The 14,131-nt window shown below is 43.9% G+C and overlaps 1 protein-coding gene across 3 annotated transcripts in view; it reads left to right on the forward strand.

Moving 5' to 3' along the window:
• The first annotated feature begins 982 nt into the window (after positions 1–982).
• The window catches only part of LOC144021268 (metal transporter CNNM1-like), a 13,258-nt gene continuing 109 nt past the window's right edge, over positions 983–14,131 (forward strand). The window contains exons 1-13 of one of the 3 annotated variants that reach the window (XM_077525401.1): positions 983–1,539; positions 3,037–3,298; positions 4,523–4,875; positions 6,017–6,350; positions 9,215–9,358; positions 9,623–9,763; positions 9,945–10,114; positions 11,116–11,206; positions 11,310–11,431; positions 11,497–11,752; positions 13,284–13,347; positions 13,481–13,585; positions 13,780–14,131. The exon at positions 13,780–14,131 is cut by the window's right edge and continues 109 nt beyond it. In XM_077525401.1, coding sequence (XP_077381527.1) covers positions 1,063–1,539; positions 3,037–3,298; positions 4,523–4,875; positions 6,017–6,350; positions 9,215–9,358; positions 9,623–9,763; positions 9,945–10,114; positions 11,116–11,206; positions 11,310–11,431; positions 11,497–11,752; positions 13,284–13,347; positions 13,481–13,580 — 2,514 coding nt within the window. In that variant the 5' untranslated portion in view covers positions 983–1,062 and the 3' untranslated portion in view covers positions 13,581–13,585; positions 13,780–14,131. Of the gene's footprint in view, positions 1,540–3,036; positions 3,299–4,522; positions 4,876–6,016; positions 6,351–9,214; positions 9,359–9,622; positions 9,764–9,944; positions 10,115–11,115; positions 11,207–11,309; positions 11,432–11,496; positions 11,753–13,283; positions 13,407–13,480; positions 13,586–13,779 lie in introns of all 3 variants that reach the window. The other 2 variants (XM_077525399.1, XM_077525400.1) reach the window with 2 other exon arrangements.

Here is a 14,131-nt window from a genome sequence, read left to right on the forward strand (position 1 = left end):
CCAACGGAAATTAAAAGCAAATAAGTATTGGGGGAAATTTGGCCACAATTCAAGTGAATGGGGAATTTTTAGTTGAAAATGTTGATTTATAAGAAAGCTGTGAATTTTGGGAATAAAAAAAAAAAAGAATTTTGGCATGAATTTCTGGAATATGCTGAAACTGGACTGTTGTGAATGTGGTTAATTATGTGCAAGGAGAAGCACATCAAAAAAAGTGGGAGGGGAAAAAAATAGGAATAATATGTCTGGAGGCCTTAAATGTAAATATATAAATTCAGGGGTGTCAGGCGATTAAATTTTTTAATCATAATTAATAACATGATGACGTCAATGGTTAATGAGTTAATCGCAAATTTTATAGCCGTTTTAAATGTGCAATAACTTTTTTCTGTTAAATAGAAATATGGCTGTGTCTTTTACTCATTGACAGTAATTTCATAATCATTCATAAAATTGTGCTAAAATTAAAAAGATGTACTGTACTGTAAGAAACGAGTGTGTTGAGGTCATTTTTTCTGCCACTAGATGGCATAATTGCATTTGTAAGACTGTGCCAGCTCAGTGCATTTTTACTTTGCATATTAAGGGCTATCTAATCTTTAACATGAAGTCACTTGTGAAATTCTGCACATTTTTAAAATTGTAAAATACAATTTCAGCCCAATCTCCACAACTACATGCATTATTATTATGTTATTATTATTAAATGTATTACTGCTAAATTTAGACGTAGACTGCTGCGTTGCGACTGGAATGAATTTCCTAGTCATTAAAAAAAAATAAAAAAAATAGTGGCGTTAAAGGAGCTTTAAATTAGCTCAAAATTAACAGGCTAATTTTGACACCCATAATAATAAAAACTAAACAAATATAAAGCAATAACGTCAACTTACAACTACGACGACTGCCTTCAAGCTGGGCTGCTTGCTGCTGCAGTGGCTCTGCCTTGGCGCTCTATAATTAGAAGCAGTGACGTCACAGTGGGCGCGTCAGTTGCAGCATCCTCTCACAGTCTCAGCACATGGACCGGAAAGCTGACCGAGGAGGGAGTCTCACCTCATCATGGCGAGCCTCCCTCTCCCTCTCCATCTCCTCCTCCTCCTCCTGCTCCTGCTGCCCGGGCCGGGGCTCGCCCTGCTCGGCTTCCGTCCGGAGGAGACCGGCCCGGAGCTGTCCGTGCACGACGGGGTACTGAAAGCCACCGAGGGGACGCGCTTCACTCTGCGGGTGTACTACTCCAGCCCGCCGCTGCAAAGGCTCAACCGGACGCGGGCCACCAGCGCGGCCCCGTGGATCGCCTTCATCGAGGAGCCCGGCGGCGGCGGCGGCGGCGGCGGCGGCGGCGGCGGCGGCGGCGGCGAGGCGCCCCCGCGGCCGGGCCACCGGCACCATCCCCGGAACATGTGCGCGGACAAGAGCGCGCGCACGTCCGACATCGAAGTGCTCGGCTCGTTCAAGTCGGCCTCCAGCCGCAACTCGGTGCTCGTCGAGCTGCTGGCCAAGGAGCTGCGCAGCGGGGAGAGCATCAAGTTCTACTCGGTATGTGGGATGCGACAATACGCAGTACGCGAAGGTGTTCGCTACTGGACTAGTAGCGCATGATGTCACTACAGTAGTATAATAACTGGTCTTTGTCCTCACTGGTATTTAGTGAGGACATTTAACACACTTGTACGAAGTCTTACTCGTAAACTTTTTCCCTGCTACTAGCACTACACTTGGCCTACCGTGCCGCACTAGTTGCACTACGAGGCAAAACTGGTGACACGCACTAGCAGCCTGCGTGTCAACAATGTCCAATAAATATTCAATCAAAACGGCTTTCCACGAAGCTATTTCAGCATTCAATGTAAAGGTCCATATACTAGTATGCTCTGTCCTCACTAGTAGTAACAAAAAAATACAAATAAATAAATAAAATCATATCTCTCTATATTTTTTTTTAATCCAGTATAACTTTGGCCTCGTGGTAGTGAGACAAAATCGTGCACTAGGCACACACCCACAACTTCAACTATAGCACTAGTAGATGACGCTCCCCACCACCACTAGTGCAACTTGTGGCCTACTGCAGCATAAACAAAACCCAACTAGTAGGCATGTGTCACATACTAGTAGCCACTAGCCTCCAGCTTGTCAAGGCTATACAATAAAAAAAAAAAAAAAAAAAGTGAGGGGCTGTGCTGCACTAGGAACACTGTAAGGCCCAACTAGTAGGCATGTGTCACGTACTAGTAGCCACTCGCCTCCAGCTTGTCAAGGCTATCAAATAAATGCTAAACAATTTTTTTTTAAAAAGGGGGGGGGGGGATGCTGTGCTGCACTAGGAACACTGTTTGGCCCAACTAGTAGGCATGTGTCACGTACTAGTAGCCACTAGCCTCCAGCTTGTCAAGGCTATCAAATAAATGCTAGAATTTATTTTTTTTTTATAAAGGGGGGGGGGGGGGGGCTGTGGTGCACTAGGAACACTGTTAGGCTCAACTAGTAGGCATGTGTCACGTACTAGTAGCCACTAGCCTGTTGCTAAACAATTTTAAAGCAGCATTTATTCACTATCTTTGATGACGATGCAGTGCACTAGTAGAACAATTAGAGAGCACGAGTCGAATGATTGTATTCTACCGTGTTTTACCACTACTACCTTGACGTTTCAACACATTAGAAGGACATTTTTGGCACTAACTACATGTTACTAGTAGGTACTTACTAAGTATTTTGGTGCTAAGGAGGCTACTAGTATGTTGACTAGATGCACCTTGTAGTGTTACTAGAGCAGTGCAGCAGTATACTAGTATGGTTTAATTGTAGGTATGTTCTATACCCGTTTTTTTTCCCAGACTGATACTAGTGCAAGTATTCACACTTCAGTACCACCGACGCCACTAGTACTTTTGATACATAAAATTTCACTAAGCAAGGACCTTTTTGATCTTTTTGATGCACACGACGTAGCACCGCGTATCGTCTTATCAGCGAGGACAAGAAGTGCACTAGTACACGGATGTTCACGTGGACTAAAAGCGTTTTCGCCAGGTGTGCGCCTTCGACGGGTCCAAGTGGGAGCACTACCGCACTCGGGACTTCTGGGTGGCGGTTGCGGAGCGCTCGGGGGAGGCGCCCGAGCTGTGGATCCAAGTTCTGGTGTCGGTGCTTCTGCTGGCTTTGTCGGCGCTCTTCAGCGGCCTCAACCTGAGCCTGCTAGCGCTGGACCCGGTGGAGCTGCAAGTTCTGCAGAACAGCGGCACCGACCGGGAGCAACGCTACGCGCGCAAGATCGAGTCGGTGCGCCGCCACGGTGAGTTCCGCATTTCCGCTTCGAGGATGTAGCAGAATAAAAGGGCCAGATACTAGTGAGATCTTCAACCTCACTAGTAAGACAATTCAGTGCACTCGGGTGAACTAGTAAAACGACGGTGTCTTACTAATCATTTTGTACGACTACTATCGCCATTTTTGGCCTACTTTAATGCAATGCATTCTTTCTAAGGAACTACTTTGCTGCGCTAGTAGCCGCCTCATATAGCATATCAAATTAATTTGTTTCACGCCAGGGATAGGGTTTCATATTAGGGTTTGAAGCCAGCCATTATGGTTTTAAATTAAGGTTTGAAAGCATTGTTAGGGTTTAAAATGAGGGTTTCAAAGCTTGGGTGGGGTTCCAAAGTAGAGTTTCAAATTAGGGTTGAGGCCAGGGGTAGGGTTTCAAATTAGCAGTTCAAGCCTTGAGTAGGGTTTCGGGCCTCTGGTAGGATTTCAAATTAGAATATCAAAGTAGGGTGAGGACTTCAAATTAAGGTTTGAAGGCAGCGTTACGGTTTTAAGATTTAAAATCAGTGTTAGGGTTTCAAATTAGGGTTTGAAGCCTTTGGTAGTTTTTCCCAAATTATGGTTGAGGCCACGAGTGGGGTTTCAAATTAGTGATATCAAGCATTGGGTAAGGTTTCAAAATAAGCCAGCATTAACGTTTGAAACCAGTGTTAGGGTTTTAAATTGCAGTTTGAATCCAGGGGTAAAGTCTCAAATTAGGGTTTCACACCTTGGGTGGGGGTTTTGATTTAGCGTTTGATGACTTGGTTTGGGTTTCAAATCAGGGTTTGAAACCTTGGGTAGAGTTTCAAATTAGGGCCTGTCGACGTTAGGCTTGTTAGGGTGTCAAATTAGGGTTTTAAACCTTGGGTAGTGTTTCAACTTAGTTTCCATCCTTAGGCAGAGTTTCCGGCCTTGGGTAGGGTTTCAAATTAGGATTTGAAGCTTTAAGGAGGGTTTTAAATGTGGGTTGAAGCTAAGGGTGGGGTTTCAAGTTTTGGGTAAGGTTTCAAATTTGGGTTATAAAGTTGGTTAGTATTTGAAGTTAGGGTTTGAAGTCCGACTCATGTGTCGACGTCAACTAGTTTGTTTAAAAATGTTACACAGTCGTGGGGGGGAAAAAAATGTGGTTCTACTAGCGCCACCTAGCTGTTGCACTAGTGCACTTCGAGGCCACTAACGAGTGAACCGAGCCTGGCGGCTGTTTCCCCAGGCAACTACGTGCTGTGCACGCTGCTGCTGGGCACGGCGCTGATCAACGCCTCGCTGGCGGTGTGGACGTGCCGCATCCTGGGCATGACGTGGCTGTCGACGGCCACGTGCGCGCTGGGCATCTTCCTGGTGGGCGAGATCCTGCCGCACTCGGCGGCGTCGCGCCACGGCCTGGCCATGGCGGCGCGCAGCATCTGGCTGACGCGCCTGCTCATGGTGCTCTCCTTCCCCGTGTCGTACCCGCTCAGCAAGCTGCTCGACCTCATCCTGCACCAGGAGATCTCAAACTTCTACACCAGGGAGAAGCTGCTGGAGATGCTGCGCGTCACCGACCCCTACCACGACCTGCTCAAGGTGAGGACCCGCGCGCAAGATGCCGTTCGCAAGTCGGGCTCGGAGTCGAGGTTTTAGTGCAAATTATAGTTGCTTTGAAGTGAAGCCTGATCGGAAGCACTAACAAAGGCCTCAAACCTTCATTTGAAACTTTAACCCCGCCTTCAAACCGTAATTTACCCTAAAAATCGTAACCCGAATTCAACCCCTCATTTGAAACCCCAACCAATGCTTCAAACCTTCATTTGAAACTTTAACCCCGTCTTCAAACCCTAATTCACCCTAAAAATCGTAACCCGAATTCAAATCCTAATTTGAAACCCGAACCTCGTCTTGAAACACCAACCCTGTCTTAAAACCCCTCATTTGAAACCCCAACATATGCTTCAAACCTTAATTTGAAACCCTACCATGGATTCAAGCCCTAAGCGTTCCTTAAAACCCTTATTTGAAACCTTAACCCAGTCTTAAAACCATATTTGGAAATCCCAACTCCAACTTCAAATCCTAACTTGAAGCCTTGACCTTGGCTTGAAAACCCAACCATGTCTTAAAACCCTAATTCGAAACCATAACAAAGGTTGTAAAATCCTTACACTTGCTTCCTAAACCCAAAATTTGAATCCCTGCCTTTTGTTTGAAACTCTAATTTGATTCCCTAGCCCTGACTTGAAAGTCTGATATTTGAAACCCTCACCCTAGTTTTAAATCCTGAATTGAATTCTCTTGAAGCCTTAATTTGAAACACTAATAAATGCTTTAAACCCTGATTTCAAGCACTAACCCTTGCTTCAAACCACATCTCAAGCCCTAAACCTGACCTTAATTAACCCTGGCTCGAAAACCTGATTTAAAACTCTGACACTGTCTTGAAACCCTAATTTGAAACCTTAAACAAGACCCCATTTTGACACCATAACCTTTCATCACTCATTTGAGATCCTAACCAAGGGTTCAAAATGTCATTTGAATCCCTGGCCTAATTTGAAACCATATTGATGCCATAATTTGCAACCCTAATCTTGGATTAAAACCCTAATTTGTAATCATCTGATTGGCAGCGAAGGTGTTGGCGCAAAAAAAAAAAAAAAACTTTTAAAGTGCGACGTGGCATCAATGAGTATAGAAAAAGCCAAATAAAAAGCGCTCCGTGTTGCCGAAGGAGGAGCTGAACATCATCCAGGGGGCGCTGGAGCTGCGCAGCAAGACGGTGGAAGACGTGCTGACGCCGCTGGGCGACTGCTTCATGCTGCCGGCCGACACGCTGCTGGACTTCAACGCCATGACGGAGGTCCTGCAGAGCGGCTACACGCGCATCCCCGTGTACCGCGAGGCGCGCGCCAACATCGTGGACGTGCTCTTCGTCAAGGACCTGGCCTTCGTCGACCCGGACGACTGCACGCCGCTGCAGACCGTCACGCGCTTCTACCGCCGGCCGCTGCACTGCGTCTTCAGCGACACCACGCTGGACGCCATGCTGGAGGACTTCAAGAAAGGTACGGCGCTCGGCCACAGGGGAGAAAAAAAAAAAAGGGGGGGGAGGGGGTTTGGTTTTTTTTTTAAGGTAGCCGTCGGGTGGTATGGAAGCGTGCTGCATTCTACTGAAGAAAAAATAATAATAATTTCTGACTAATTTTTGGGGGGAGCTTTGTTTTTTGAGTATTTTTTTTCCCTGTTTTTCTGAATTTTTTTTTTCATAAAAAATATGTCCAAAGCGGTGTCATCGTGCAGTAGTAAAAAGAAGAAGCAACATTTTACAGGGCGCTGCAGTCGAGAGGGAGTCGTAGAAATGGGGGTGGAGCGAGGGGGCGCGGTGCCGGCCGACCAATCAGAGGCCTTTCTGCTGCTCCCGCCTTTCGTCTGTGTCAGCATTTATTTATGATTTTTTTTTTTTTTTTTTTATGTTCGCGATGAGGGCACCTTGAGCAGGGAGGAGACGAGCCGGTTAGCAGCCAGGAGAGCGCACGGTTGCCACGGCAACAGCTATTAGCAACCAACCGCGCTTCTTATATTTAGCGTTAGCTGTTGTTAGCATGGCAAGCACAACAGGAAGTCCATTAACCATACAGCATTTTGTGAGTCTGCTACCACCTGTGAACTGTTAGCATGTAGCGGTTGTGTTCATACAGTTGACGCTAATGCGCCAACGTGTTTATTTTCATTCGGCTCCATACAATTAAGAAATAAAAGGCTAATTTACATAATCCCACCTACACACCGAGTTTCTTAGCCAATGACCTGTCAGCTAGGCGGGACTACATTTCAAAGTGAAAGAACCTTTTTTTTTTTCTTTTTTTTTTCTTTATCTATCCTTCCTTCCTTCCAATCTTTAGTTTTTCCTCTGGTCACTTGAGATCTCCTCAATTTGTTGGAATTTTGAGGTTTCTGGGGTTGGCGTAAGACTGGTTTTGTAGCCACGCAGGAGGTGTTTGGTTGGTGCTGGATTTCACTTTGATGGACCGGATGTACTGGCTTCTATGGATCTCACTCTGCCTCATCGATCCTTCCCTCCTTCCTCTCTTTAGTTTTTCCTCTGGTCTCTTGAGATCTCGTTACTTTGTTGGAATTTAGAGGCTTCTGGGGTTGGTGTAAGACTTTGATTTTGTAACTATGGGTAAGGCAGGAAGTGTTTGGTTGGTTCTGGATTTCACTTTGATTTATCTTTTTCTTTTTATCTTTTCTGACCTTTTCTCTGGTCTCCTGACCGTTTGAACCTCACGACTCTGGCGAGACTCTGAAGTATCTGGTTATGGTGAAGGGTAATGGGATTTTTATGAGGTTTTAGGTGAATTAATGAGTATTAATTTATACGTATTTGTACGCACACGCACACACACGCGCACACGAAAGAACCATTTTGACTCGATCATGTCAAAGCCATAAGGTAAGCAGAGCTGCACTGTTAGCATTAGCATCTGATAATACGGTTAGAATGACAACTCGGCTAAGTTGTCAACATCGGCGATGCTTCATTTGTGTTTGGCGATGATGCAACGCTTCACTTTTCTGCGTTTTGCTTTTAGCCGGACGCTAACACGAAAGCCTTGTTATGGAGCATTTAGCGCATTATTACTAGCATGAAAGCTTTTTCCCGCCCTTGCTTTGCACTGACCCACTTAGATGAATGCAAGTGTGTGCGCGCGTGTGAATGAGAAAGTTGAACGCAATCCAGAGTCGCACTGAAAGGATTCACTGTTGCCGTGTGCGCGCGATTTGGGGGGGGGTTTCTGTCAAACGCGCACGCGCTTCATTGACTTTCTTGGGTTTTACTCTGGAGATCCTTTTCATTGACAGAAAGAGGAAAATTTGTTTTGCATGATTGCGTTTACCATCCAAGCACGTCAGCTAGCCTGTCAGTCACACAGGAAGGAGAAGACAAGTTGGAAAGGAAAGAAAGAAAGAAAGAAAGAAAGAAAGAAAGAAAGAAGGAAAGGCAAAGATGAAGTTTGGAAGGAAAGACGAAAAGGAAGGAAGAAACAGAAAGATGGAAAGAAAGAAAAAATGATTGAAAGGAAGGATAGAGAAGACAGAAAGGAAAAATAAATAACAAACAAAAAAAGAACGAATTCAAGAAAGAAAGAAAAACAAAGATGGAGATAAAAGGGGGAAGGAAAAGAAAAGGAAGAAAGAAAGATGGAAAGAAAGAAAAAAGAAGAAACAAAAGGAAGGAAAGTTAAGACAGAAAGAGGAAAGGAACAAAAACAAAAGAAAGAACTAGAGAAAGAAAGTAAGAAAGAAAAAGAAAGAAAGAAAGAAAGAAAGAAAGAAAGATGAAGTATGGAAGGAAAGAGGAAAAGAGAGGAAGAAAAAGAGACGGAAAGAAAGAAAATGTAAAGCAAGGAAGAAAAGAGAAGACAGAATGAGGAAAAAGAAAGAACAAAAAAGAAAGAATTAAAGAAAGAAAAACAAATATGAAGTAAAGATGAAAGGAAAAGAAAAGGAATAAAGAAAAAGAAAGATGAAAGAAAAAGAAGGAACGAAAGGCAAGACAGAAAGAGGAAAGGAACAAAACGAAAGAAAGAAAGAAAGAAAGAAAGAAAGAAAGAAAGAAAGAAGAGGGAAGGAAAGAATAAGAAAAGAAAGAAAGAAAGAAAGAAAGAAAAAAAGAAAAAAGAAAAAAAGAAAGAAAGAAAGAAAGAAAGAAAGAAAGACTGCGTTTGCTTTTTTCTCATCAAAATTGAGCATTCGTACTTTGCCTTTAGTTATCAAACAAAATGGACGACATCATCATCAAAAAAAAAAAATGGACACTGTGGTCGCATTACTTTTCTTTGAAAAAGTGCTCAGCAAACACTTTGCTCTTTGTTGTTCTAACACATTTTTACCGGCGTGTGCTTTTTTCCCCCTTTTTTTTTGGCAGGTAAATCTCACCTGGCCATCGTCCAGCGCGTGAACAACGAGGGCGAGGGCGACCCGTTCTACGAGGTGATGGGCATCGTCACGCTGGAGGACGTCATCGAGGAGATCATCAAGTCCGAGATCCTGGACGAGACCGACCTCTACAGTACGTACGACCGTACGACCGTCAACAATCACCGCAAAATCTTCCCTTTTGTTTTTAACACGACACATTTTGCGCCATCTATTTTTCACATCAACCGACGTAAACCAACGTCTTCTCGTTCCTTCCATTTTGTCAGGCTACTACTTTGCTGTTGAATTGTTGTTAGCACGCCCACTGTTAGCACGTTAGCATTGGCGTAATTCTCCTGAGAAAGAGTTTTAAGACTAATGTCCGACTGTCCCACTCGACATGCCGCGCGAGCAGCCGACAACCGCAGCAAGCGTCGGGTGTCTCACCACGAGAGGAAGCAGCAGGACTTCTCCATCTTCAAAATGGCCGACCACGAGATGAAAGTCAAAATTTCCCCGCAGCTCCTGCTGGCGACGCACCGCTTTCTGTCCACAGGTATTGGCCAATCACAGAGCAGCTAACCAACGACATGTGCTCCTTGAAGCCAGGTGCAAGCGACTAAAGTTAAAGCTAGCTAAACTAAAGTTGAATGGCTAAGCCAAGCTAGGCTAAACCACATGTAGCTTGCTTTAGCATCTTAAATGCTAAGCTAAGCTAAGTGTTTGGTGTCCATCAGAGGTGGATCCTTTCAAGCCACTTCACATCTCGGAGAAGATCCTGCTGAGGCTCATCAAGCACCCCAGCGTAGTCCAGGACCTCAAGTTTGACGACAGAAACAAGCACGCGCCGAAGCACTTCCTGTTCCAGAGAAACAAGCCGGCAGACTACTTCGTCCTGGTGTTGCAGGTACAACACCTCAGTCATAAACTTTGATTGGCAAATCCAGCACCGCCAAGTTTTTCGGAATTTTCCCACATCTGATGCTTTTATTCTGAAAGCTTGTCTTATGTTTGCTAGTTCTAGATTGTTGATGCTTTTATTTTGGAATCCGGTGGTTCCTGGTTTTGGTTCTTAAATGCCTAGTTTTATTGTGAAATCCAGAGGCTGATATTTCTATCTTCTTGAGACATTTATTGTGAAGTATTATCTCACACACCTCTTGATTGTGTTCCTTGTGGTCTTTAATAATTTTATTCTGAAATCATGTCACGTGTTTCCTGTTTCTGGTTGTCTGGTTGCTCTTATTTAGAATTTTTCCACACTGGTTGTGGTCCTCCTGGGCTTGTATGCTTTTATTCTGAAATCATGTCACATGTTTCCTGTTTCTGGTTCTTTTATTTGGAACTGTTCCACTCTGGTTGTGGTTCTTCTGGCTCTAAAGCTTTTATTTTGAAATCCAGTGTCTCCTGATTCAGGTTCTTCTAGTCTGTGATGATTTTCTTCACAAATACTGGATTACATTGTTTGCATTTATCCGGAAATCTTGTCTCACATGATTCCTCTAGTCTCCTTTAGTTTTTCCTCTGGTCTCTTGAGATCTCCCTAATCTGTTGGAATTTAGAGGTTTCTGGGGTTGGTGTAAGATTCTGGTTTTGTGGCAGGTGGTGTTTAGTTGGTGCTGGATTTCACTATGATTCATCTTTCTTTCCTTTGACCTTTCCTCTGGTCTCCTGACCTTCTGAACTTCACGACTCTGGCGAGACTCTGAAGTATCCGGTTAAGGTGAAGGGTCATGGGATTTTTATTAGGTTAGGTCTTCAATGCTTTTATTGTGAAATCCTGGATCACTTCGCCTAGTTTCTGGTGCTAGATGTTTTTGTTGTGGAATTGACCGGTTCCTGGTTCTTCAGGTCTTTGATGCTTTTATTTTAAAAAGACCATTTCATATTGTTTCCTGGTCCTCCAAGGGTCGAGTGGAGGTGGAGTTTGGCAAGGAAAGCCTCAAATTTGAAAATGGAGCCTTCTCCTATTTTGGGGTTCCTGCCATCATGCCAGCAGGTGAACGCACACAAAAACAGAAAAAAAAAAACATTTTTCCAGAGCTGGAATACATGAAGTAATCTTTACGGGAGATTTGCTATTTTTGTTGTTTGCCGATCAGACCCGAGGTCGCCGTGTCGCTCCGAGTCAGAGGGCTGGTCCCCGGGCCAGCTCAACGGTGGGGCCAACGTTTACGTCCCCGACTACTCTGTGCGACAGCTCACGCCCCTGCAGATCCTCAAGGTGACCCGCCGCCGCCGTCACTGCAACGGGTTCCCCAGATTTACCCACAATCCTCCTGGCCGCAGATCACCAGGAGCCACTACCACAACGCGGTCGGCGCCTCCAGGATGGACACCTCGCCGCAGACGCCCGACCCCGACGCCCGCGCGGCCGAGCCTTCGCCGCCGGGGAGCGGGGAACCCGCCGCGGGGGCCACGCTGATGCCGCCGCCCCCCTGGGAGATGGGTCGACACCCTCCCGCCAGGGTCGGAGGACAGCAGCGGCAGAAGTCGGGCGCCCCCCACAGCACCACCGTGCTCAACCGCAGGAACCGCATCGTCAGTAAGTTGGAGCGAAACTTGATCGTGTCTCACTTCCTGTACTTTTAGAGTTGTTTGTTTTTCACATATTTTGCTTTTCTTTATTCAAAAATGTTTTCATTTTATTTCATATTTCTTTTTTGTGAGGTTATTTTTGTTACTGTAAAAAAAGATTTTTTTCCCATGTGTTTTAATTTTATTGTTTGCATTTTTTTAAGTTCTTAAATTATTTAAATGTTCAAAGTTTTTTTTCATCCAATTTATTTTAAGTTCTTAAATTATTTAAATGTTTAGAAGTTTTTTTTTTTATTCCATCCAATTTATTTTAGATATTTTTTTGAGTGTGTGTTTTTTTTAACCTATTTCATTATTTATTTATTTATTATATATATATATATATATTTAAAAAGAAGGTTTTTGTTTAGTACTTTTGTTGTGTGGTTTATTAGGTTACCTCTGGTGGTCTGGTAATGATAATATACAATAATAAATAATTGTAAATTTAACTTTGATATCCAGTTTTGTGGATGATTTTGCATCTAGAGCTCAAGTTAACTGGGCAACAGAGCTAAATGCTAGCATTTAGCTAATAGGTAGCATTTAGCTATAAGGTTTTTTTGGCATTTAGCTAAAAGGTAGCATTTAGCAAAAAGGTAGCAATAGCTAAAAGCTAGCATTTAGCTAAAACCTAGCATTTAACTCATTTAGTTGCTAGTTAGTGCTATGGCTTTAGCCTAGCCCATCTAGCTAGCATTTCGCTAAAGGGTTTTGTTTTTGCATTTAGCTAAAAAGTAGCATTTAGTAAAAAGGTAGCATTTAACTAAAACCTAGCATTTAGCTCATTTAGTTGCTAGTTAGCGCTATGGCTTTAGCCTAGCCCATCTAGGTACTTTAACAGGCACTTACCTCAGAGGAAACATTGAAATGTTTGTTTATCCTGGAGACATTTCGCTGGGAGTGAGCCCGTCCACGCTGTTGAATCCATTGAAGACACCGCTCCAGTTGTGTGTTTGGCTTCAGTAATGGAGAAGATAGGACTCCACCTGACAAACTGTTGGGATTTACATAAGCCTAATTCTGTTGGGAAGGTTTTCATAGGCAGTTGACAGCAGTTTTCTGGATCCGCGTTACAATGGAAGTCTATGGGCCGGACCAGGACCATTTGGGGGCGTGGTTTGTGAAAGGTCACATGTTTAGTCATTTCTGAACATTTTGGGAAAATGAGAACAAACAAGAAAAAGTCCAGTTGCCTCCATTCATCCTTTATGGATTATCATGACCTTGATGCCTGAGAATCTACTTTGAGGAATAGACAGCACATTATTGTTTTTTTTTGTTATTGATATTGTGACAATATATTTAAAAAAAAATGGCAATCGTGCTTTTAGATTCATGATATGTAAAATGAGTCCATGTGTTTGTCACCATCTTGTGGCAACTATACGCAATTACAAACCCCTTTTAGGTATATCGCCAGTTATTCCAAAATGCTTGTGGTAAAGAATATAAATACTGTCAAGTACACACCACTATTGTATTAAAACTCTTTGCAGGAAGTAAGTCTGACAGCCAGAAGAGTCCAAGCGATTCCATTTTCCTCCGGATGGACGAGATCCCGTACGTCCGAGATGCCGGTAACCATGGAAACATTCACATCGTGACCATGTCTTTAAAATGTAAACCAGGAAAAAAAAACAAACAAAAAAAACAAGTCAACACTCACTCGTGTGTGCTTGTGTGTGTGCGTTAGATGCGGCCAATGTTCCCACGGTAACGGACACGTCCCCGTTCGTGAGCAGCTTGTCGGTCAGCGCCTCAGAGGACACGCTGGGAAACAAACTCCTGCTTAAAATCAGTCAGTCCGAACACACACACACAACCTATTCATCGTCCTTTTCAATGTCTTTTGTCCAGTTTTGATTCACATGCATTCCCCGACGCCCCCTCACACAAGCGCACGCTTGCATACAAATACACACACGTGCATAAAGGGGGGGGAAAGAACTCAGGATGATGATTGTTTTGCTGCTTTTTTTTTTTTTCCCCCAGGCCACAAGAAAAGACAAAAGTCACAAGACGACGATAAAACAGATGAGCCCGGAGACAATACGATTAAAAACCACGATAAAACAGAACAAGAGGACAATTCCGAACAGAAGCTAGTTGCTAGCTAGCTTAGCAACCGAGACAACCTCACGGCGAGGGAAAAAAAACAAAAACAGACAGGACAGACCTCTCGTTTTATCCAACGACCTCCACCAGGGAGCGCTGCTGCAACAACAACAACAACAACAACAACAACAGGATGCTGTCATACCGTGGAGGAAAAAAAATGGTATTAATGTCAAATGAACAAATATTTTGGATAGGTCACGTTTTCTTGTGATGATGACGCAATACC

Source organism: Festucalex cinctus, chromosome 6, assembly GCF_051991245.1.
Source record: "Festucalex cinctus isolate MCC-2025b chromosome 6, RoL_Fcin_1.0, whole genome shotgun sequence".
Taxonomy (NCBI): Eukaryota; Metazoa; Chordata; class Actinopteri; order Syngnathiformes; family Syngnathidae; genus Festucalex; species Festucalex cinctus.